Genomic DNA, 23,753 nt, shown 5'->3' on the forward strand with positions numbered 1-23,753 from the left:
GTGACCATCCAGGCTGTACCTGTGATCGTCCCTCTGGAGCTTCATGTCCAGTAGCCAAGAAGCCAATCCATCCTGCACGCAGGTGAGTTCACTTCTTCTCCCCTCTGTCCCTCGTTGCAGTGATCCTGTTGCCAGCAGGAATCACTGTAAAATAAAAAACCTAAGCTAAACTCTCTAAGCAGCTCTTTATGAGAGCCACCTAGAATTGCACCCTTCTCGGCCGGGCACAAAAATCTAACTGGAGTCTGGAGGAGGGTCATAGGGGGAGGAGCCAGTACACACCACCTGACCTGTAAAAGCTTTACTTTTGTGCCCTGTCTCCTGCGGAGCCGCTATTCCCCATGGTCCTTTCAGGAACCCCAGCATCCACTTAGGACGATAGAGAAAGGTCTATTTACTAAGCCTCGTATGGAGATAAAGTGGATGGAGATCAAGTATCAGCCAGCCAGCTCCTAACTGTCATGTACAGGCTAGATTTGAAAAATGACAGTTGGGAGCTGGTTGGCTGGGACTTTATCTCATTCCAATTATCACTCTCCAAGGCTTAGTAAATAGACCCCTTAAACTGTTACCAGAATTGTATTGACAATGATTTTACTACTACAGAAAATGATTATATGTTGACAATTGTTTTGTTAAATAAAAAGCAGTTGTACCAAAATCTACATTACTTGATTTTAAATTCACTTAATTCTGGCATTCAAAGACTGTTATGTAACAAGTATTGCCAGAGGCTGGTCTGTGGGCATCTTAGGTTAGACTGTACAAATGCCTTGCTCATAGTGTTTCATCCACAGTTAAGGAAGGACATGGAGAGAGGGGAGGGATGGAGACAAATAGGGAGGGAGGTGGAGAGGGGAGGGGAGGGGAGTAGGTAGACTACATTCAGCTGTCTCACTCTAGCAGCTTATTTGCAGACTGCAAAACAAGGAAATCACACAGGCACCTAGTTTTGTCAGCTTTGGTATTGTATTTAGCTATAGATGCATCTGCCCTAGTGTTTTAACAACAACAAGATATGCACAGGATAAAAAACAGGGAATGTTGAGCTTTCTGACCGGGAAACACCAGAAAAACAGGTCACAGGAAGGAGTTCACTAATCTGAAAGTGGTAACACTGCCTGTGCCTCTGATAGTGTCAGTTAGCCAGATAGTCAGGTGCTGCTAAAGGTGTATGTATGCAGTTTTGAACAAACAGGTCGGTGATAGGATATGCTGCTCTGACATCAGACGACATCTGAAAAAAACATTCATGTAAGTATTGAGTATTTGATGTTTATTTTTGCCATCAATCATAGTCTTACACTTATTTTATAAATATTACACTATAGAATTATTGGAGATGTCTGGTTAATTGATGGAGTATAACTAAGACTCATATACTGATGCAGTATTTTAACTTCCATTCATTTCAACAAAGGAAAGATTTATTGTTCTATAGGAGAGGCAATAGTAAAATTAGCTTATGTACAGTAAGTGTAGTATGAATCTTTTATTGAATGCTTAGGGGCAGATTCAATTAGCTATGCAGATTTTTCCTTGCAGCCTCAGGTGCACCCTCTGGGGCTTACCATGCGGTGTAACTCCATAGCACAGGGTTGAAATTATCCAGTACTCAAATAGCTCCTACTGGAAAACCCGGAGCTGCAGTCATGTGGTAAGTCCCACAGCTAATTGAGTCGGACCCTTCGAGTTGCTGCTCACTAAATGTATGTGCTGATGGCTTATTACAGAGCTGTAATTATTGTGAATTTCTACATGTAAATCAACGTCCACACAGGTTTATTCTAACACGTTAGCAGTGTGTATGTGTTTTAATTAGGGGACAAAAGTCCAAGCTTGCTATGATTGTACTGTAAGTAAAGGGTCATGATTAGACCTATTGCTTTACCCTGCATGGTTATGGCTATTGTAGGGAGCTAAAAAGATTCATAGTCCATTTAATGGTACATTTGTAATCACAGGCAATAATAAAATAAATATATATATATATATATATATATATATATATATATATATATATAGTGAAAAAAGCTCTCAACCTTAAAATTCAATGAACAATAATAAAACCAATCATCACACAGATATGTGTACAGTATATAACAATAGCACTCCAAAATAAAGTGGCAGCAGAGATTTTCAATTGACCTGCTGTATATTTCAATAGGTCCTTTAAGAAATGTTCATGGATAGTAAAATTCCTGCACCTTCAGTGCTCATAAAGTGATCTGTGCATCATAAATCCTCCTAGAGATTAGCATATGCGTACCAGATATATGTGAATAGCAAGTTCTTATCAGATTCTTTCAAGAAAGATGGTTCTTCCTATATCCTCTGTCCCGGTCTGGTATACTCATCCAGAGATGATTTTTCACACGGGCAGAAAGAGGGTGAAATGAACAAATAAAGTGCACTTTATCTTAAAGTGACTGGTGCAATATAAAAAAAGAAAGTGCTTATTGCAACTCATTTAAAGTCACCTGCTGTACCCTGTGACTCAAGGAGCATAACAAGAACACAACACAATACCCATGTGGCAATATGGGTAAAAGAACCCTTAGGGGTAAAACACACACACACAAAAAAAGTATTTGGACAGCCAACGATTGTGCAAGTTGACCCACTTAAAAAGATGAGAGGTGTGTAATTTCCATCATAGGTACACTTCAACTGTGAGAGACAGAATCTGTAAAAAAAACAAAACAGGAAATCATTTTTAAACAATTTTATAATTTTATTTGTATATTCTTGCAGAAAATAAATATTTGGACAATCAAAAAGTTTAACTCAATACTTTGTAATATAACTTTGGCAATTACAGAGGTCAAACGTTTTACTTTTCTGTAGTTCTTGGCCAGGTTTGCACACACTGTAGCAGGTATTTTGGCCCACTCTTCCATGCAGATCTTCTCTAGATCTGTTATGTTTTGGGGCTGTCTTTGAGCAACACGGACTTTCAACTGCCTCCACAGATTTTCTATTGGGTTGAGGTCTGGAGACTGGCTAGGCCACTCCAGGACCTTGAAATGCTTCTTACGGAGCCACTCCTTAGTTGCCCGGACGGTGTGTTTGGGGTCATTGTCATGCTGGAAGACCCAGCCACGTTCCATCTTCAATGCTCTTACTGAGGGAAGGAGGGTTTTGGCCAAAATCTCACGATACATGGCCCCATTCATCCTCTCCTTAATACGGATCAGTCGTCCTGTCCCCTTTGCAGAAAAGCAGCCCCAAAGCATGATGTTTCCACCCCCATGCTTCACAGTGAGTATGGTGTTCCTAAATTTGCTGCTGCGATCAACTCTGAATTAGGCCCTATGGGGGTCATTCTGAGTTGATCGCAGCAGCAAGTTTGTTAGCAATTGGGCAAAACCATGTGCACTGCAGGGGGGGCAGATGTAACATGTGCAGAGAGAGTTATATTTGGGTGGGTTATTTTGTTTCTGTGCAGGGTAAATACTGGCTGCTTTATTTTTACACTGCAATTTAGATTGCAGTTTGAATACACCCCACCCAAATCTAACTCTCTCTGCACATGTTATATTTGCCCCCCCCCCCCTGCAGTGCACATGGTTTTGCCCAACTGCTAACAAATTTGCTGCTGCGATCAACTCAGAATTAGGCCCTATAGGGGTCTTTCCGAGTTGATCGTAGCTGTGCAAAACTTTGCACAGCTACGATCAACTTTCCTGACATGCGGGGGGATGCCTAGCACGGGGCTAGTCCGCCCCGCATGTCAGTACGGGCCCCCCTTGCAGAAGTGCAAAGGCATCGCACAGCGGCGATGTCTTTGCACTTCAGGAGTAACTCCCGGCCAGCGCAGCTTTAGCGTGCTGGCCGAGAGCTACTCCTCGCTCCCTGGCCCGCAGCGGCTGCGTATGACGTCACACAGCCACTGCGGCCCGCCCCCCGTTTGGCCGCTGTTTTGTAGGCGAGGTCCGGCCAACGCTGGCGTGGCCAGACCTCGCCTACGAAACAGCGGCCAAACGCCGCTGTTTCGCCCCCTCCCGCCCATCGATCGCCAATACATATTTTAATATGGAGTTGGGCCCCCTTTTGCAGCTATAACTGCTTCCACTCTTCTTGGAAGGCTTTCCACAAGAGTGTTTCTGTGTGAATTTGTGCCCATTCACTCTGTAGAGGACTTATGACAGGCAGAGGCGATCGCTGTCCTGCTATGGCTGTCGGACGTCTCGCAGGTGCATAAAGGAGCCGGCGCATGCGCAGCACGGACCCGTTCGCTCTGCTGTATGAAAACGCAGCGAGCAAATGGGTCAGAATGACCCCCTATGTCTGCTCCACTCACTGTCTGCTCCACTCACCTAAACGGAAAAATTAGATTTTAACTAAACGCTAGGAAAGCGCATTATGGTTTTTTTTTTCCTACCTGTAACACAAAGTGTTTTCTTAATTCTCACTGCAATTTCAAATGCCTGAGAAGTGTGCTGATTTCCATTGTGAACTTCTCTAACCTTGATACATCAGCCTGATTCAGAGTTTTACACAAACCTGATAGTTTGCTTACAACTCTGATGGCGGGTGGATGGCGAATGCGCAGGACCCAGTCTGTGTATATGCATAATGGGTTCAGCATTGTACAGATGTAGCCAGCTCCATCCAGCGTGCCAATAGTCACACCCGAGATTAGTTTTTCGTTGGTAGATTAATGATAAAGAGAGAATATGCCCAGTTCTGACTTGTGACATGTAAGATTTTGCTAAAAAGCATCTACGAAAGTTCTAAGTGTAGAAATGCGAAAACTTTTAGCAAGGAAGAACCTCAACATACTAACAAAGAAGCAGATTACTTTAGTAAATCTCTGCTGACCTAGATTCAAGTGCCAGGTTGCACATGGATATTACAGGTCAGCTGTGCATGCTTAGTTCACTGCCAAGGTCTTATAACTTTGTAGTAGCTATTTTACAAAATGGATTCCCCCCACCACCCACCCCCAAAATACACTTTTATTTTAGGAAATATTGCAAGCCCCATATATGTTCTTAGTTAAACCATGGATTTGTGAGGAGATTTCTATAATGAGAATGCTTATTTATTACTGAAATCTGGAGATGACAAATGTGTCATATTGCAAGTTATGGGGCCCTACACACCCTGCGATGTGCCGCCGAGGTGACTGACGGCTGATACGGGCGACCCGGCGGCGGGGCGGAAGTGACGGGGGAGTGAAGTTTCTTCACTCCCCCATCACCCGGCTCCATAGCAGTGCATGCTAATATGGACAAGATTGTTCATATTGGCACGCATGTATAAGCGACCCGGCAGGTTCGCGCATTGTTTATCGTTGGTGCCTACACACTGCTGTGCAATGCTTTTGTACTTCAGTGACGGGGCAGGGACTGACATGCGGGGTGGGCTAACCCTGTGTAAATTTAGCACAGCTATGATCAACTCTAAATCTCCTACATGGTTTGATGATTTTGGTGTGGAAGAACTTGACTGGCCTGCACACAGCCCTGACCTCAACCCCATCGGGCACCTTTGGGATGAACTAAAACAAAGATTGCGAGTTAGGCCTACTCGTCCAACATCAGTGCCTGACCTCATAAGTCCTCTACAGAGTGAATGGGCACAAATTCCCACAGAAACACTCTTGTGGAAAGCCTTCCAAGAAGAGTGGAAGCAGTTATAGCTGCAAAAGGGGGCCCAACTCCATATTAAAATATGTATTTGAATATGTAATTGCAGTCCCTGTTGGTATAATGGTCCGAAAAAAAATATTTATAATAATTGCAATGGGCTGGCACTCTGAGATTCATGTATAGTATCCCGGTGCCATGAACAATCTACTTGGCAGTAGCTGATATACAGTATATTCCATACGCATAGTAGCACTCACTGGTCTTATTAGATCTAGAAGAAATCAGGCGGCTAGCACCATAACGTATCTATCTCTCTATCTCTCTATCTCTCTATCTCTCTATCTCAGAATCAATTCTAATTTCATATATTTTTAAATATGCAGTAAATCTATGGCTACTTCTAGAAATATGACATTACAGGTAGTGAACTGTAAAGTTAATTCAACAATATAAAATCATATAACATGTTATTGGGTCACCATGTGTCCATTTTCTAGATTTATATAGGGACATGCAGCACCACTCTTCTACAAGAAAACAGTGTTTCTGATGCCATCCCATTTATAATCAACTGGGTTCAGATTTGGTGAATGGAAAATCTATTACATATGGGTAGTTTCGTCATGCTCATTCATTTGGAGACCACAGATTCTCATTGTCATTCTTGAAAATATCTCTACCATTAAACACATAAATGTGTCATTATGGGGTTAACTCATTACCACAGTGTAAACTTTAGCATAGATCTCGGCTGTAAAATATTCAATGCAACATTATATAACCACCAAAACAATTCACTGTTTGAGCCAAGCACTCAGAGCTGGTAAATTCGTATGGTTGACAACACATATACATTGGTGAAGGATGATTCATGTGATCATATTACCTTCTACTGCTCAGTAGTCAGCTGCCTGTTCTTGTGTACCACTGAACATGCATATGTGCTTTGGTCGGTGCAATAAGCTGTTTTTGTAGTTCAACCAATGTCCTGCTTGTCTGAATGTTTATGAATATATTTGCATAAAACTGGCTGCAACAAGTTGACCATTTAATGTCCACTAAAATAATTTGCAGTTGCTCAACTGTTTTGCCTTGCAATTAAAATTAATGCATAGCTATCGCAAGCCTTGGGCATGTGATTCTACATCCTCTTGCCCATTGCTGATGGTTATTCCCTCTGGGTTCCATGCTGGCATTACATTAGACAGTCCCATTACTTCTCTGCAGCTGTCATCACTGAAGCTTCTGCCAACTATGGGGGTGATTCCGAGTTGTTCGCTCGCTAGCTGCTTTTAGCAGCATTGCACACACTAGGCCACCGCCCTCTGGGAGTGTATCTTAGCAGAATTGCGAACGAAAGATTAGCATTATTGCGAATTAATAATTCTTAGCAGTTTCTGAGTAGCTCGAGACTTACTCCTACACTGCGATCAGCTCAGCCCGTTTCGTTCCTGGTTTGACGTCACAAACACGCCTTGCGTTTGGCCAGCCACTCCCCCGTTTCTCCAGACACTCCCGCGTTTTATCCTGGCACGCCTGCGTTTTTCCGCACACTCCCAGAAAGCGGTCAATTTCCGCCCAGAAACACCCACTTCCTGTCAATCACACTCCGATCACTTCAACGATGAAAATTCTTCGTTCGGACGTGAGTAAATCTACTAAGTTTTGTGCTAAAATACGTACCTTGCGCATGTGCATTTTTGCAGACAGAAAAAACCAAAACAAAGAAGTGTTGGAAAGTAGGCTCTTTTTTGGGAGCACTCTAATTCAGAGGGTGGAAATATGATTTATCAATACTGGTAAAATCATTTTTATTAGGTTATTCATTAAAAAAATTTTTTGGAGTATCTGCGTGAAAAATTATAAGCTTAGCGAAAATATAGAACACATTACACATGGTACGTGATATCCATATCACAATGTATCAAATGTATCATGTGCATTTTTGCCTTAATCGCTCCGTTGCGAAAATCGGCAACGAGCGAACAACTCGGAATGACCCCCTATATACAGTACCAACAATCTCTCCATGTTCAAAGTTACTGATGATTCCTCCTGCAGATATGCCAGCCATAATTATACACAAGCAGGGCAGTCCAACACATGGGTCCTGTTTGTTATCCCGGTCATCGGGATGCCGGCAGTCACGTGACCGACACTGGCATCTCGACATTGAAGAGCCTGACGTAGGATGGGGTAAATATTTTTAACACTCCGCTACCGTAACCTACCGGGCGTGGTGGCCACAGGTTCTATTCCCAGTCTATGGGTGTCGTGGACACCCACGAGTGGGAATAGTCCCTGTTAGTTGGCATGCCGACTGTCAGGATTGTGAGGGGGCGGGATGTAGGCGTCGGTATTGTGACCGGCGGTCTCCTGACCACTGGTTACATAACTACATCTTGGTGGCAACCGCTTCATAACTGCTGCAAATTATTACACAGAATATTAAATGTTTCCTTTTTAGTCAGAGAAGAATTCATTAAAGTCCCCATAATAACTATCATGCATATATATAATATCCTACCATCATAAAACGGTACCATATATTGAGTATAAGTATTACATTAGCTAAACTCATTCATTAGATCTGGGTATAGTTAGTAATTGTAATTATTTCCTGTAAAGTTAACTTACAGTATATCCCTTTCAAACGGAACTGAGAACCCGGGTTATTGCGGGGCAAGCTAGCGCAATGTGTGTCCTGGCTTGGTGTGAAAGGGTCGACCTGGAACTGTTGCAGTGTGAAAGGCAGACCTTGGTCATACATGACCTGGGTCATGCCTAAAAGGCTGGTTATTTGCAGGCTCAGGAGTGCCTGGAGATTATATCATCTTCAAGTGTCCTGTGCGAACGGCGAGGATTCAAGACCCTTCAGCAGTATGAAAGTGGTAAGTATGAACCCCATGGCTCCAACCCATGTACAGTATCCTGGGTCAGAGCCAGGGTTTCATGGGTAATACAGTTGTAAATCATAATTTGCCGACTACATTTAAGGTTTTTACTTAATTTTTCTTAATTTGTTCCATATGCCATGTTTGGAGCAGAGCACACGTTGGGTCTACTACGGAATGTTGGCACTCAGGATCCCGGCGCCTGCATACTGGCGCCGGGATCCTGACCGCCAGTATACTGACAGCGGGGCGAGCGGAAACGAGCCCATTGTGGGCTCGCTGCGCTCGCCACGCTGCGGGTACAGTGGCGTGCCACGCTATTTATTCTCCCTCCACAGGTATTGTGGACACCCCAAGAGGTAAAATAGATGTCGGCTGTCGGGATTCCGGTGCCGGTATGCTGCGCGCCAGGATCCCGACAACCGGCGTATCAAGTGCCACCCACACGTTAATAGCTGTTTAACATAAAGCCACTTTTACTTCAGGTTTTATACGTTACCTTTATTGAGGCAAAGCATTGTTGTTATAATGTTTACCATTAAGTCTTTTAAAGCTTGTAAATCCAGTAATTATTTAGTATCATGTTCCTTTTGATCCCATTGTTGACAGGTTTTACTTTTGTGTATGGAATATTGTTTTCTTAGCCAACAGTGTGTTATTTATTATAACGTCTTATTGTTTTCCAATAGTTCACACCTGTTAAGCCGCATATTGCAGAATTTATTCATGTGGAATAAGCTGCTGGGCATTAATTAATCGGAGATGTTAGGACAGGCTGCTTCACTGCTTCCTTTACTCTGTTTAGGGCTCGTTCAGACAAGCGGTTAATGAGCATTTTGTAAGAATTTTCTCACGCAATGATGCAGATAAACCACCTCCAAAATGATACTGTGCCACATGGCTACTGTTCAGACAAACAGAAAGTTCACCCTTATCCAGAGTTTGGGACTTGGCAATAATTTCTAGTGATGTTCATGTGAACAACAGGATTGTTTGTTCATGTAGTGTTTCATCTGGGCAAATTCTAACAACATTTGTTGGCAACTGGTCTTAGCTAGTCCTTGGAGATGAGCAAAATAATTTTGTTTTTATAAAAAGAATTTACGTTATTTGTAGGTGGGAAGAAACGTGGATCCAGAAATAAAGATAGCTTTTAGAAACAATCTTGTTATACCAAGGTCAATAGCAATATGTAATAACTTGCATTGTACAGGCTGTTTGGGAATTTCTGTGAGTCTGCCATATTTTTAAAGCGGCATTCATTTACAAGGCAAAACCAGGTTGGGCTACTACATATTCCCCATGGACCCAAATCCGCATAGAACGCATCTACGATGCATTCACATGCTGAAGCCCTTCTGCAGTGTGCACACATGCAGAAGCCGCACTGCGCATGTGCGCACACTGAGATGCCACGGCATATGCGAACGCTTCTGAGGGATTGACAGAGCCATTCACAGGGCGAGAGTGGACGTCGATGTGGTGTTGCAGTTTTGGGGGCATGGTCCGGACAATGTAGGCGTGTTTGGACCGTTTGCGATGTTGTCACGTGTATCCGCTGCAACCCAAATGATGGCGGCCCTCCGCTTGCCTACGTGCAGGGGCTACCCTTATCATGGGATGTTAGCGGGGGTGGGGGACTCGGAATGTAGGGTGGACTTGCCTGTACTGGGCATCCCCCACATGTCGGTGTAAAACCACACAGCTACAACCCATGCTGAATTGGGTCCCATGTGTCTAATTCTGCACAGATGCAACTAATCCTATAGAATAGGCAACTGTGCAAAAGTTTTTACACTCTGAAAGGGAGAATTGTGCAGACTCGTTTTTGTTCCTAGATCATTTGGAGAGGGCAAAAAGCTCAAGCTGATTTTAAACTAAACATCCCAGTATGCCCTGCAGCACTTTTAGCATGGCTAAATAGCAAAACTGAGTAGAGCAGCATTGGGAGATTAAGTAAGTAAGGTCAGAGTGGATGCCAGACCAAGCTCCAACTAGAACTTTGTAGCATACTACTCTTATTGAGCTAATTGATGATAGATCCTCTGGGCTACTGCACATTTGCAGCTTGTTAAAAAAAAAAAAAATACCCTCGCATCTCCACCTCTCCTCCCCATGCCCAGACCCATCGTCACCAGACGCAGTCTCTTGACCCCACTGTCCTATCCTCCCTCTACTTTTTTTTTTTTTTTCTCTCTCCTCTATCTACCATGTACTGACCCAAACCCTGGCACTCCAAACTGACCCGGTTCCTGCAAAAATGCTCATGCATTGCCGTGTGCATCTGGAGGAAATCTTGCTCTCTGGACTTCCTCCATTTCAAGTTTATTTTCTTTTCATACAGCTCCCCACTCTCCCTCGCCAAGCATTCCTTTTTCCAATCACTCATCTCTTCTCAGTCCTCCACTCCCTGGAACCTCTTAGATACTTTCAACACTCTCCTTCGCCCCCCTCCCCTCCAATCCTTCCTCACTGCCACTGAAATCCTCCTTCTCCTCCAAAATTTAAGCAATCCGTTATGAAATCGACTCCTGTTGTACCTCATTAGCCCCGCCGCCCCCACTATTCTCTACCTCCAGCCATCCCACCTTGTGTTCCTTTTACCCACCACAGACAAGGAAGTTTACTCCCTCATCTTATACTCCCCCCCCCCCCCCCCCTCCCCCCCACACCTACCTTTTACCTTCCTACCTCCTCTGCTTCCTTTCCCCCACTGCCTGCTCCTACCTTGCTAATCTTTTCAACCTACCACTCTCCACTGGTAATCTTTCCCTCTCATCCCACCTATTCTTAAAAAACAAAAAAATTAATAACCCTGAGGCTACCTCACTGCCGCACCATCTCTCTTCTCCCATTCACCTCCAAACTACTGGCTTTCACCACTCTGCCGAAACTACCCATGTCAAAGTCACCAATGACCTGCTTTTGGTCAAATCAAAGAGTCACTTTTCTCTGCTCATCCTCCTGGGCCCTATCTGCAGCCTTTCACATTGTGGATCATCCTTTCCTCACTAACAGCTTGTTCTCGGTCTCTGCTACCGGTTCCACCTCACCCTATTCCAACCTCCCTGTCTATGTCCCCCAGAGTTCTGTTCTTGGCCTCCTTCTCTTCTCCCTGTACACTTCCGCCATGGGTGTGCTCATAAGCTTCTTCGATTGTCAGTATCACCTCTATGCATGAATTCTCTCCCCCCCCCCCCCCCATCCTCTCTCTGGTATCCAGCTGTTTCTCCACCATCTCCTCCTAGATGTCTGAGCACTCCCTGTAGCTTAACATGGACAAAACGGAACTCATCATCTTTCCCCCATTCCGAGTCTCCTAATATCTCTATCACTGTTGACAACACAATCATCTTCCCCTTTCTCCAACTCCGCTGCTTGGATGTCAATCTCTGGCTCAATCATGTTGGTTCCAGCTACGCAACATCGCTTTCATCAGGCCTTTCCTCTCCAGTGATCACAAAAACGCGCTACAGTATAGAGCGTATTTTACACACTGTTATAGTCCGGTGACTCACTTTTCAAAAATGGGAGGTTCCCCGGGGATGCGCTCCGCAGCAGCAAATCAGAGCGATTGTTGTATCCTGGATTTAAATAGTGGAGGTGGAGCCTTACCGCTCCTCACCTGTTCACGTGCAGTGGCTTTGTTCACAGGGTCTCGCAATGATCACGCTGCTCCCTGGAACAGTATGCAAGACTCCCAGTGAGGATGGCAGGTATGTGTATGTGTTGCAGGGGAGCGCTGGTGGTATATGGTATATGTGCTCTTCCGGCAGGGGATGTCAGGGCTGAGAGCTAGTTCCTATGTATGTGCTGCGGGGAATGGGGGAGTGAGCGCCGGTGACTGTTTGTGTGTTGTGCGGGGGGAGAGGTGAGAGCTGGTTGCTTTATATGTGCTGGGTGGGGGGTTTAGAGCGGGCTCTTACATCTGTCACACTGGGATCAGTGGCCATCGCTGCCGCACCAGAGCAGGAAGAGGACCAGAGCTGCTGCACTATATGTCAGTCATCACTCCTCCCCTCGGCACCCCCACTGACAACTGTGATGACTGTGGGCACCCCCTTCCCTCGCTGACACCCGCGATCACCCCCTCCACTGACACATGCGATGACTATGGACACCCCCTTCCCACACAATCACTGTGGACACCACCCTCCCCCGCTGACACCCGCAATCACTGTCTGGGGACGACAACTGGGGGTCTGAGATGGTGGCTACAATGTGTCTAAGTGGTCACCTGGTGCAATGTGTATAATGCGCTGTACCTGGTGCAATGTGTATAACGCGCTGAACCTGGTGCAACGTGTATAACGCGCTGTACCAGGTGCAACGTGTATAACGCGCTGTACCTGGTGCAACGTGTATAACGCGCTGTACCTGGTGCAACGTGTATAACGCGCTGTACCTGGTGCAACGTGTATAACGCGCTGTACCTGGTGCAACGTGTATAACGCGCTGTACCTGGCGCAATGTGTATAACGTGCTCTGTCTGGCGCAATGTGTATAACGTGCTCTGTCTGGCGCAATGTGTATAACGTGCTCTGTCTGGCGCAATGTGTATAACGTGCTCTGTCTGGCGCAATGTGTATAACGTAGTGTTCACTCTAGGATTTTTTTTAGGGCAGGGTGCTGAGCATTGAAGAGGGCACATTTTTATTTTGAAGGGCACATTTTTGATGAGACGCTTTGCGCACAAAGCATAGCGCATATGTTTATAGTTTTTGTACATACATTTTGCCCTTAGTAAATCATATACCCATGCATACATATATAAGACACCTAACATCTGTACCGAGAAACATACTGTATATGTCCAGTCTTCTATGTGTTATAAAACAGAAAAGTTAAACAATGGGTTAAAATAGATAGGAAAAAATAAGTCTTTTCTACTAGGGAAATACTGTAAGCAGTACATGCTCACTGCTTACCCTGTTCTTTCCCTCTTGATCAGAGTGCTGTGTTATTTACAGTGCCTCCTCTGCCATCCAGTTGGCTAAAGGATAGAAATTGTGTTCCAATTTCAGAGGTGGGCAAGGAGTGGACGACAACATTGTAACATGCACTCTGACTGTTGCATTCTGTATACAAGGGGGCGATTTATGGTCCTGCAGGGTGCACTGAAAAAGGGCAGGGTGCTTTTTCACATTTCAAAAATGGGCAGGGTGTAGCACCCTGCTGAAACAGCCTAGAAGGAACACTATATAACGTGCTGTGTCTGGCGCAATGTGCATAGGAGGTTCTATCTGGTGCAATGTGTGTAAGTGGCACTACTGTGTGGTGTAATGTGAATTGGCACTATTATGTGGTCACGCCCCGTCCCCATGAAGCCACGACCCTAAAATTTTGCAGTCTGGGAGGTGGAACACCAATTCTCTTTCTGCCTAAGGGCACCAAAATGTCTAGTTACACCTCTGTTACAGGGTGTCCTGCATGCTACACAGCTCAGCAGCACTGTCACCCCATCCCCCCGCCTTGCAACACTTTTGTAGTGTCCAAACAAGATTAAGATTAATACGAACCTTCATTCCGATGGGTCCCAGAAAAAGACCAGTAGGACCCCAATCTTTAAATGTGAGGCTCCGCGCGATCACTGCTCTCTGAGTGTGACTAAACTTATTATCCATTCACTGGTCATCTCACGGCTTGACTATTGCAACATTCTCCTCACTGGCCTCCCACGCTCCCATCTCGCTCCACTCTGATCTGTTCTCCACTCCACAGTCAGACTTATCTTCCTCTCTTGCCTCTCCACATCTGTCACTCTCCTTTGACAAAACCTGCACCGGCTCCCATTTCCTTACAGAATCCTCTTCTAACTCCTCACCCTCACGTACAAGGCCTTCTCTAACGCCACTGCTTCCTACATCTCCAACTTCATCTTCCTACATACTCCCTCCTGCTCTCTCCGGTCGGCCAATGACTGCCTTTCCTCTACCCTGGTCACTGCATTGCATGTGCGAATCCTAGATTTTGCCTGCGCTGCCCCCCTTCACTGGAATGATCTCTCTCGCTTTATTAGACTCTCCCTGTCTTTGCAAAGCTTCAAACAGCCACTGAAAACCCACCTGCTCATCAAAGTGCACCCTTCCGCATCACCTAGTCTTGAGGCCACACTCCCAACCCCATTCCTTATGCATTGGCCATCAATGCCATCAGGCCACCTTCTGCTTGCTTGAACCTCATGTCACATGTCTGTCTCCCCCAACCCCAAATATTGTGAGCTCCTTGGAGCAGGGCCCTCTTCCCTCGTATTCTTACAACCCTCTTCTCTCATACTTCAATTTCAGCTACTCAGTAAGTGTGTATACCCCATTCTCCTCTCGCTCGTTACTTTTTTTTTTCTTTTAATTTGTGTCCTTGCATATCGGCTGTATAGTGTTCTGAGAATTATGGTGCTGATTGTTACTTGTGCTCTGTTAGCTTTTCAGTTACTGTAATCTTAAGATCTGTGTTCCCTGTATTGTTCTAATGTCTGCCGTATAAATAAATGTAATGATAAAATATTATCCACATACAATAACCTCTTTCTTTTCCCACATTGTGTGTTTCAGATGTGGGTCGGGCTGGAGTCTGATATCTTCGCCATGGGATTGTGGTCCATCAGCATTGGTGCTCTCGGTGCAGCAGTAGCCGGGATACTTCTAGCAAACACAGACTATTTCCTAACTAAAACTGAGCAAGCTACTTTGGAATATTTAGGAGAGACTGAACTGAAGACCATATCAGATGGTAATAAGGTTTCTTTTTAAACTTACAGTTAATTTTGATGATTACGAGCCACTGGATTCTTGATGAGTTACAGATTTATTTATTTTTTTGGGGGGGGAGGAGTTATCACTTATGTGTTTATGGAGTCTTTGTGCTAAGAAGAGAGATAAAGTGGACAGAAATTAAGTACCAGCCAATCAGTTCCTAACTGCCATGTTATACCACTTTCACATCGCAATGCCGGGTCCCACCTGGGAATTGGAAACAGGTCCTTCCCTAGTTGGACCCGGCATTGACCTTTACACACTGCCACTTCGACCCCAGGACGAGTTGCTATCTGGGGTGGGTGCAGTGGCGACGCTGGGAGATGAGATCATCTCCGCGCCACCTCTTCTAATGCAGTGAACTGGTGTTGCGTCGCATCGACCCGGCAACCCGTTCACACTTCACTTGACCCGTTATTTAACCCAGGAATAACACTGCTTTATTTCCAGGTTGAATTACTGGGTCAAGCGACCCGTGTTGACCCGGCAATATACCGGGTCAATGCTGGGTTATTTTTGCGGTGTGAAAGGGGTATCACAGGTTGTATTTGAAAAATGGCCGATTGGAATCGGTTGGTTGGTACTTTATCCACTTTATGCCCCTCCAAGTACAGATGTGTCCTCATACATCTTGACTAAATACACCAAACAGTAGGAGATGCATGGTGTAAGTGAGCTGACAGGTGCTGTGCAACTCTGTTAGTGTTGAAAATTTCGTACCATTTCATATGCAAATACAGCTGCACACAGAATATATGCATGCCACATATAATTTTAATCAGCATAATCTGCTTGTGCATCCTATTTGCACAGTGGTATGAAAAAGATGCATTTTAATGGAAAAAGTTGCATGAAAAGATGCTTGGCGCTACCAAGTCATGGCATGGTACCAGGAGGATAGATTTATGTGGACACATCTTTACATAGATCCCTGTGTACTATACATTCAGATTGTACTTAATGTGCATCGTTTGTAAACCTTTTTTTTTTATTTACCCAGTCAATGTTTTTACCAATTTACCATATGGAGGCACAAAATAGTCCTTTGCAGCTACTTTTGAGAAACAGAAATGAGGGGTTGTCCACATTTAGGAGGCATAGGGGTATACTGCATTGGGGTTGATGTATTAAGCGCTGATTACAGTGCAGACGTTTCCCCTAGCAGCAAATCAGCATCTAATTATAATTTATAGAGTGTACTTGATAAATGCTGATAGGTTGCTTCGGGTAATTTCTCCACTGGTCGTCTTCTCCACTCTTTTCACTGATTGATACATCAACCTCAAAACTTGGAGAGAGATACCAGCCAACCAGGACCTGTCATTTTTCAAACCCAGCCTGACAGTCAGCAAGGAGCTGATTGGCTGGTACATCTTAACATTCTCTCAGACATCAAGCCACCTCATACCGGGAAAACCTAACTGCCTGACTGAAAACAACCCCACATAAAACCTTTTGCATGAACATTGTATTCTGCCCGGAATCCAGACTGTCTTGTATCATGGGGGCTTTTCTGTAAAAAAAAAAAAACCCCACATGAACAAACAATGACACAACTGAACTAGAAGCACAGGGAATGTAGAAGAAAAACCTAACAAGGGAAATGAAAGAGTGAGCCAAGTGAAGGTGAAAACCTCAAACCCTCCAATCTTATTTTTAGTATTTTTGAAGGAAGTACAGGAAAGAACTTTACACTCCATTAGGTGGGCTGGCAAGGCTTTTTCATTTGACAGAGAGGAAAAACACGAATATAAGACTTAAAAGCAACAGATTTCCAATGCCGTAAAGTATGAATGGAATGCACAGGACAATCAGCAGCTGCTGCACAACTCGCTGTGCCTATTTTGGGGACAGACCAAATGCCATCAAACAATTCTTAAACACTATGCGACACTGAAACGAAACTTAGTGGGACACTGCGCATCTGAATGCACCAAGGAAGAGCACTCAAATACATAAAGCATAATTAAACAAGTCAAATTAACTGAGATGAAGAAGGTTTCAAAGAAAATCAAAGCCCTTTACCCAGCTGATTTAACTTTGAACAATGTATTTTTCATATCACCAAAGAGGTTTTAAACAAGATATACTGAAAAAGCAAACCAGAGGACGAGGACCCTTTTGTCGGAAGCAATAAGCTCATATGAGAAAGGCACCAATATTTTTTTTTTTTTTTTTATGAATATGCCAATCTAAAGAAAGCTACAGTACTTAAAACTCATCAGAAGCCACAGAAGCAACCATGTTCACAAGTGAATTAAGCAACTCTTTAATGATGGGTTGCCATGAGTGAGCCAAAAACAGAGATTCCCTAGCCCATCCCTGTAAAGCTTTAAATGACAAAAAGGACTTTTTGAGATCAGGGGGCACTTAAAGCTTAGATAAATAAGCTATTCTGGAAAGAGCTAAAGACATTGATGTCTTAGAACGACCCATATGTTAATGACCCCAAACAAAACTTAAAACTAGCTGACACAAATCCTCACTAGCCATTTTGTTTCTGTTCAGGATGAGTTGTCACTATTACCAAGACGCTGAGTAGGTCCTAATGGTTGAAGGGACAATGGTTTTCCCAGCAAGTCTTTCGTCTTAACAGTAGTGTAGGCCCCTGGGAAAAGCAATGAACTGGGGTCCCTACCTATCCTCCAGCAGTAGGGGTGGGGGTTGCTATCAGCTGTAGCTTTGATGTCCCGTCGGCAGTAGAGAGTGTTCTATATTCAGCTCAACATGTAGGTCTTGGAGGAGTAATTTCTGCTAATTACTCCATTACTGCACAGATGGTGGGAGATGGGGCGAGACGGAGAACACTAAACCTTTAGACGGGAGCATTGAGCTGAATGAAGGGGCCGCGATACATGACTTCCAGGGTGCTAGGGGGTATTTAATATGCAGGGGAGGGTTGGATAGGGGAGTGGGCTTAATATTCATAATTTTCTAGTGGGAGAGCAGCTTGCTTGACTGCTGATAATTCCAGTTCCTGGAAATAGATTTCTTAGCTTTCAATGGGATAGAAAAACTTAGAGTCCCACCTTTCAGGTGGTACTGGGAACTTTGAGATCAGAGTTCAGGAGCCAGAGCAATCCACAGACGAAATACACTGCTCAAAAAAATAAAGGGAACACTAAAATAACACATCCTAGATCTGAATGAATGAAATATTCTTATTAAATACTTTGTTCTTTACATATTTGAATGTGCTGACAACAAAATCACACACAAATTATCAATGGAAATCAAATTTATTAACCCATGGAGGTCTGGATTTGGAGTCACCCTCAAAATTAAAGTGGAAAAACACACTACAGGCTGATCCAACTTTGATGTAATGTCCTTAAAACAAGTCAAAATGAGGCTCCGTAGTGTGTGTGGCCTCCAGGTGGTGGTCAAGGTTCCCCTCCTTCAACAAGGAAAGGGTTATTATTCGACCATGTTTGTGGTACCGAAACCGGACGGTTCGGTCACACCCATATTGAATTTAAAATCCCTGAACATATACCTGAAAAGGTTCAAGTTCAAGATGGAATCGCTCAGAGCGGTCATCGCAAGCCTGGAAGGGGGGGATTTTATGGTGTCTCTGGACATAAAGGATGCATACCTTCATGTCCCCATTTATCCACCTCATCAGGCGTACCTCAGATTTGTGGTACAGGATTGTCATTACCAATTCCAGACGTTGCCGTTTGGTCTCTCCACGGCACAGAGAATATTTACCAAGGTAATGGCGGAAATGATGTGCTCCTGCGAAAGCAAGGGGTCACAATTATCCCATACTTGGACGATCTCCTCATAAAGGCAGGGTCCAGAGAGCAGTTGCTGATCAGCGTAGCACGCTCTCGGGAAGTGTTACAACAGCACGTCTGGATTCTAAATATTCCAAAGTCGCAGTTGCTTCCTACGACTCGTCTGCCCTTCCTGGGCATGATTCTGGACACAGACCAGAAGAGGGTTTATCTCCCGATGGAGAAGGCTCAGGAGCTCATGACACTGGTCAGAGACCTATTAAAACCAAAACAGGTGTCTGTGCATCACTGCACGCGAGTCCTGGGAAAGATGGTGGCATCATACGAGGCCATTCCCTTTGGCAGGTTCCATGCGAGGACCTTTCAATGGAATCTGTTGGACAAGTGGTCCGGATCACATCTACAGATGCATCGGCTGATCACCCTATCCCCAGGGCCAGGATGTCTCTCCTGTGGTGGCTGCAGAGTGCTCACCTTCTCGAGGGCCGCAGATTCTGCATTCAGGACTGGGTCCTGGTGACCACGGATGCAAGCCTCCGAGGGTGGGGGGCAGTCACACAGGGAAGAAATTTCCAAGGTCTGTGGTCAAGTCAGGAGACTTGCCTTCACATCAATATCCTGGAACGAAGGGCCATATACAACGCCCTAAGTCAAGCGGAGACCCTGCTTCGCGACCAATCTGTGCTGATTCAGTCAGACAACATCACCGCAGTGGCGCATTGGTCCAATCAGAGGATTTGTCTATTTTTTTTAGTAATAGACAAATCCTCTGATTGGACCAATGTATTCCATGTTAAAATTCTAAGGAAATGAAAAGTATGCAAAAGCAGTTGAAATAAAAGTTTTACATCACTAGAAGTTCTTTTATTCAAGTAGGTCTGTCTCCTGTAGACATTTTTGTTGTTTTAATGATTAGAAAGAGATATGTTAGAGCTAAACAGGAAATGTGCATCCAGATGCCAATTAAGCCACCATTTTGTCTAGGGTATATAAAGCCAAAACCCAGACAGCAGAGTACACCTTTGAAAAAGCTGCAAGGTCTATGCAGCGAAACGAGTCAGATACTTTCCCGTTGGAACAGGAAATTCTTGAATTGGACCCGAACCAGCCCAAACCGTTGACCAGCTATCCAGAGGAGTCTGAGAGAGGTACCAGCTTTTTTCCGCATTGCATGAGGTACTTACCATTTATGGGACACTGCACTAATCCTCTAGCGGCATATGGAACTTATCCATGGACTCTCTTCATCACCATCTAAAAGGGACTCTCCATAGTGGATTATAACTGGATGTAATACTTATGGGCAAAATGTGGAACGGATCCTAGAGAATACAAATCATCAATCCTGTACCAATATCTTGGGTAAATTCCAATTTTTGCATAAAATTGGTAAAATCCATTTTCTTGCATATACTTGGTATATTATCTTGCACAGAAGTACTGTTTTTTTAAAGAATTATTGTTTTTTTAATACATTTTTTAAATTACACATATAGGGGGTCATTCCGAGTTGTTCGCTCGCAAGCTGCTTTTAGCAGCTTTGCACACGCTAAGCCGCCGCCTACTGGGAGTGAATCTTAGCTTATCAAAATTGCGAACGAAAGATTCGCAATATTGCGAAAATACTTCTCTGTGCAGTTTCTGAATAGCTCGAGACTTACTCTGCCAGTGCGATCAGTTCAGTCAGTTTCGTTCCTGGTTTGACGTCACAGCGTTCGCCCAGACACTCCTCCGTTTCTCCAGCCACTCCCGCGTTTTTCCCAGAAACTGTAGCGTTTTTTCACACACTCCCATAAAACGGCCAGTTTCCGCTCAGAAACACCCACTTCCTGTCAATCACATTACGATCACCAGAACGAAGAAAAAACCTCGTAATGCCGTGAGTAAAATACCTAACAGCATAGCAAATTTACTTGGCGCAGTCGCACTGCGGACATTGCGCATGCGCATTAGCGACTATTCGCTCCGTTGCGACAAAAAAATAACGAGCGAACAACTAGGAATGACCCCCATAGTGATTTATATTGTACTTTCCTCTGTCAGCGCAGCCTCCATCTTTTTCCTGGTATGAGTCTTACCCTGGATTCCAAAATCCTTTCCTTGTACTGTCAGCTCTTCCGGGCACAGTTTCTCTAACTGAGGTCTGGAGGAGGGACATAGAGGGAGGAGCCAGAGCACACCAGTATCCAAATTCTTTCTTAAAGTGCCCTGTCTCCTGCGGAGCCCGTCTATTCCCCATGGTCCTTACGGAGTCCCCAGCATCCACTACGGACTACGAGAAATAGATTTACTGGTAAGTAAAATCTTATTTTTTTTGAGCAGTGTATATAAAACTGTATACCAGGCATGTGGAGCTGGAGCAGGGACCAGCTGCTGGAAGGATGATATCTCTGGTTCTGGGCAAATTAGAGACAAGCTGTCAGTGTCCACTGAAAGGGGAGAGTCTCTGCTTTTGGAGTATACCCTCAGAAAATATCTAAGTCAGACAGAACCCAAGATATCTGGCTGGGAAGAGCAATTAACAGGCTCAGATGGGGACTATTGCTTTGACACCCGGGATATCTGGGCACATTATGATAAATTCATTTGCAAACAACATAACACTATGCTACGCATAAGACTTAAAGCAAATACAGTCCTTTGGCTATTGACAGCCTGAACAGCACCCAAGTTTCTATAATTGAATATTCTATTTCTTCAAAAAGAGGGCCCAAATTTGGATAGTAGCAGATTAGCTGTAAGATCTTCAGCCCACCAGGCCCGGGGCCAAGGGGCAGCACACCACCTACAGTACTATCTAAGTAGACCATAAAAACCAACTTAAACCGCCAAATCGGTAAAAGTTGCATAACAGTGCTGAACATTGCTGCAAACTTGATAAAATCTACAAGTAAAAAATGTCAAGACGAATAAGTCGTGAAGCCAACTCAGTGTCAACCTTAGCCATCAAAGCCCCCTCACCAAGACCGCACACCAAAGCCAAATGACTGATACTCGACCCTGCACAGATCCGGGTCGAGTGAATCATTACACTTGACCTCCCCTGTGTGGGTTCTGTTATCAGCCTAAACTTTTCCAAGACTGTTTTTGGGAACTAGACTAAGCTGAGAGATGCAAACACCTTCAATAGGTCGGCAAGGAGAAGGGCAGCACATGCAACCTAAGCCCATTTCTGTTTGTACTTTGGAACATAGAACATCAGGGAAATCATATGTCTATTTGAGATTCCTTTTAGAATTCATAGCGATAATTTACCACAAGACTGGATCCGAGTAAAACCTGCTGAGGGGAGATCTAAAGTAAATTGTCCCCCATGTGGCTACAGTAGGTGGGCCAAACTGAAGGTACTTGTAGGGCTGCTGGGGACTACATGGAGGTAATAGGGGATTCCGCACATGTTAAGGGGGAGGAGGATACAAGACGCAAGTCATCGTCCGGAGTATGGAATTTGGGGGTCTATTTACTAAGCCTTGGATGGAGATAAAGTCCCAGCCAATCACCTCCTGTCATTTTTCAACTGGTGCAGTGTGGCTAAACTCTAATTGTCTCAATAAAACAACAGGAACAACAACAAACAAAAGACCTTTCACTCAAAAGTATCAGTACCTAACAATTGCCAGCCAGGTTATATATATTTTTTTTTCTTTTTTGTTCTAACAACTTTTTTATTTTTTTTTATTTTGCAGCTGATGGGGGTGGAACAATGGGCTGCAAATTGTGGTGCAGGAGGTGGTGGTGGGGTAAGGTTTGGCCTTGACATAAAGGGGCAGTGACATGATGGGGTGGGGGACCAATAATGTGCATAGGGGTGGCCTGATCTCTAACTCCGCTCCTGCAACCATAAAACTAGTGATGCTTATTTTCGCTTTGCGTTTAAGCGCTCATTTAGTGAAAACTCCTTTTTGAGGCACTCTTTATAAACCATACAGATTAAATCAGAACTTTATTAATAAATCTAAAAAAATAAAAATAAATGCTTACCAAACTGTGTGCGTAGGCACAATGGGGTGCCTCGGACATTTGCAGGGGTATCTTAGATTGGTATTCCAGGACCAATTAGAATTATTTATGGTCAGTGTAATAGGAAAAACCAGTGCTGGTGGCTGCTAATCATAAAATATGTGGACAAACAGAAGCAAATCCTGTCCCTCACCACACAATTTAACGGGTGTAGTACTGGTGACCGGCGGTCTCCTGACCGCCGCTCACCTTACCCACGCTGGGATCCCGGCAGCATACCGACGCCGGGATCCCGGCGGGGAGGGGCGAGTGCAGCAAGCCCCTTGCGGGCTCGCTGCGCTCGCCACGCTGCGGGCTCGGTGGCGACCTGCGGTCGCCACGGGTTCTATTCCCACTCTATGGGTGTCGTGGACACCCACGAGTGGAAATAATCCCTGTTGTTCGGCATGCCGACCATCGGGATAGTGAGCCGTCGGGCTCACGGAGGAGGTCATGTGACTGTCGGTCAGCTGTCCGGCGGTCACATGAATACCACCCAATTTAACTTATGGATGACACATAAACACAATTTACTTTATTTAATATTTTCTTTCTAAATGTCTCAATAAGAAGCTTATATCCTGGAGGTGCCGTGAAAAAAAATCTGATGCTCTAGGGTGCCGTGATTCCAAAAAGTTTGGGAACCACTGGATTAACAACAGAGATCACACGTGTGTTAGGTTTCACTTACCTAGAGACCCATAGGGAATCATCCCCCGTTCCCCCATCATGTACTATGTTATTCAACTCTAATACAAGTTAACGTTATTT

General features: G+C 44.5%; 1 protein-coding gene across 1 annotated transcript in view; it reads left to right on the forward strand.

Annotated features, from left to right (window-relative positions):
* Window positions 1-867: 867 nt before the first annotated feature.
* Window positions 868-23,753, forward strand: part of PRXL2A (peroxiredoxin like 2A) — a 40,829-nt gene continuing 17,943 nt past the window's right edge. The window contains exons 1-2 of the mRNA XM_063958769.1: window positions 868-1,254; window positions 15,043-15,220. Coding sequence (XP_063814839.1) covers window positions 15,043-15,220 — 178 coding nt within the window. The 5' untranslated portion in view covers window positions 868-1,254. The remainder of the gene's footprint in view (window positions 1,255-15,042; window positions 15,221-23,753) is intronic.

This window comes from Pseudophryne corroboree, chromosome 3 (assembly GCF_028390025.1).
Source record: "Pseudophryne corroboree isolate aPseCor3 chromosome 3, aPseCor3.hap2, whole genome shotgun sequence".
Lineage (NCBI taxonomy): Eukaryota > Metazoa > Chordata > Amphibia > Anura > Myobatrachidae > Pseudophryne > Pseudophryne corroboree.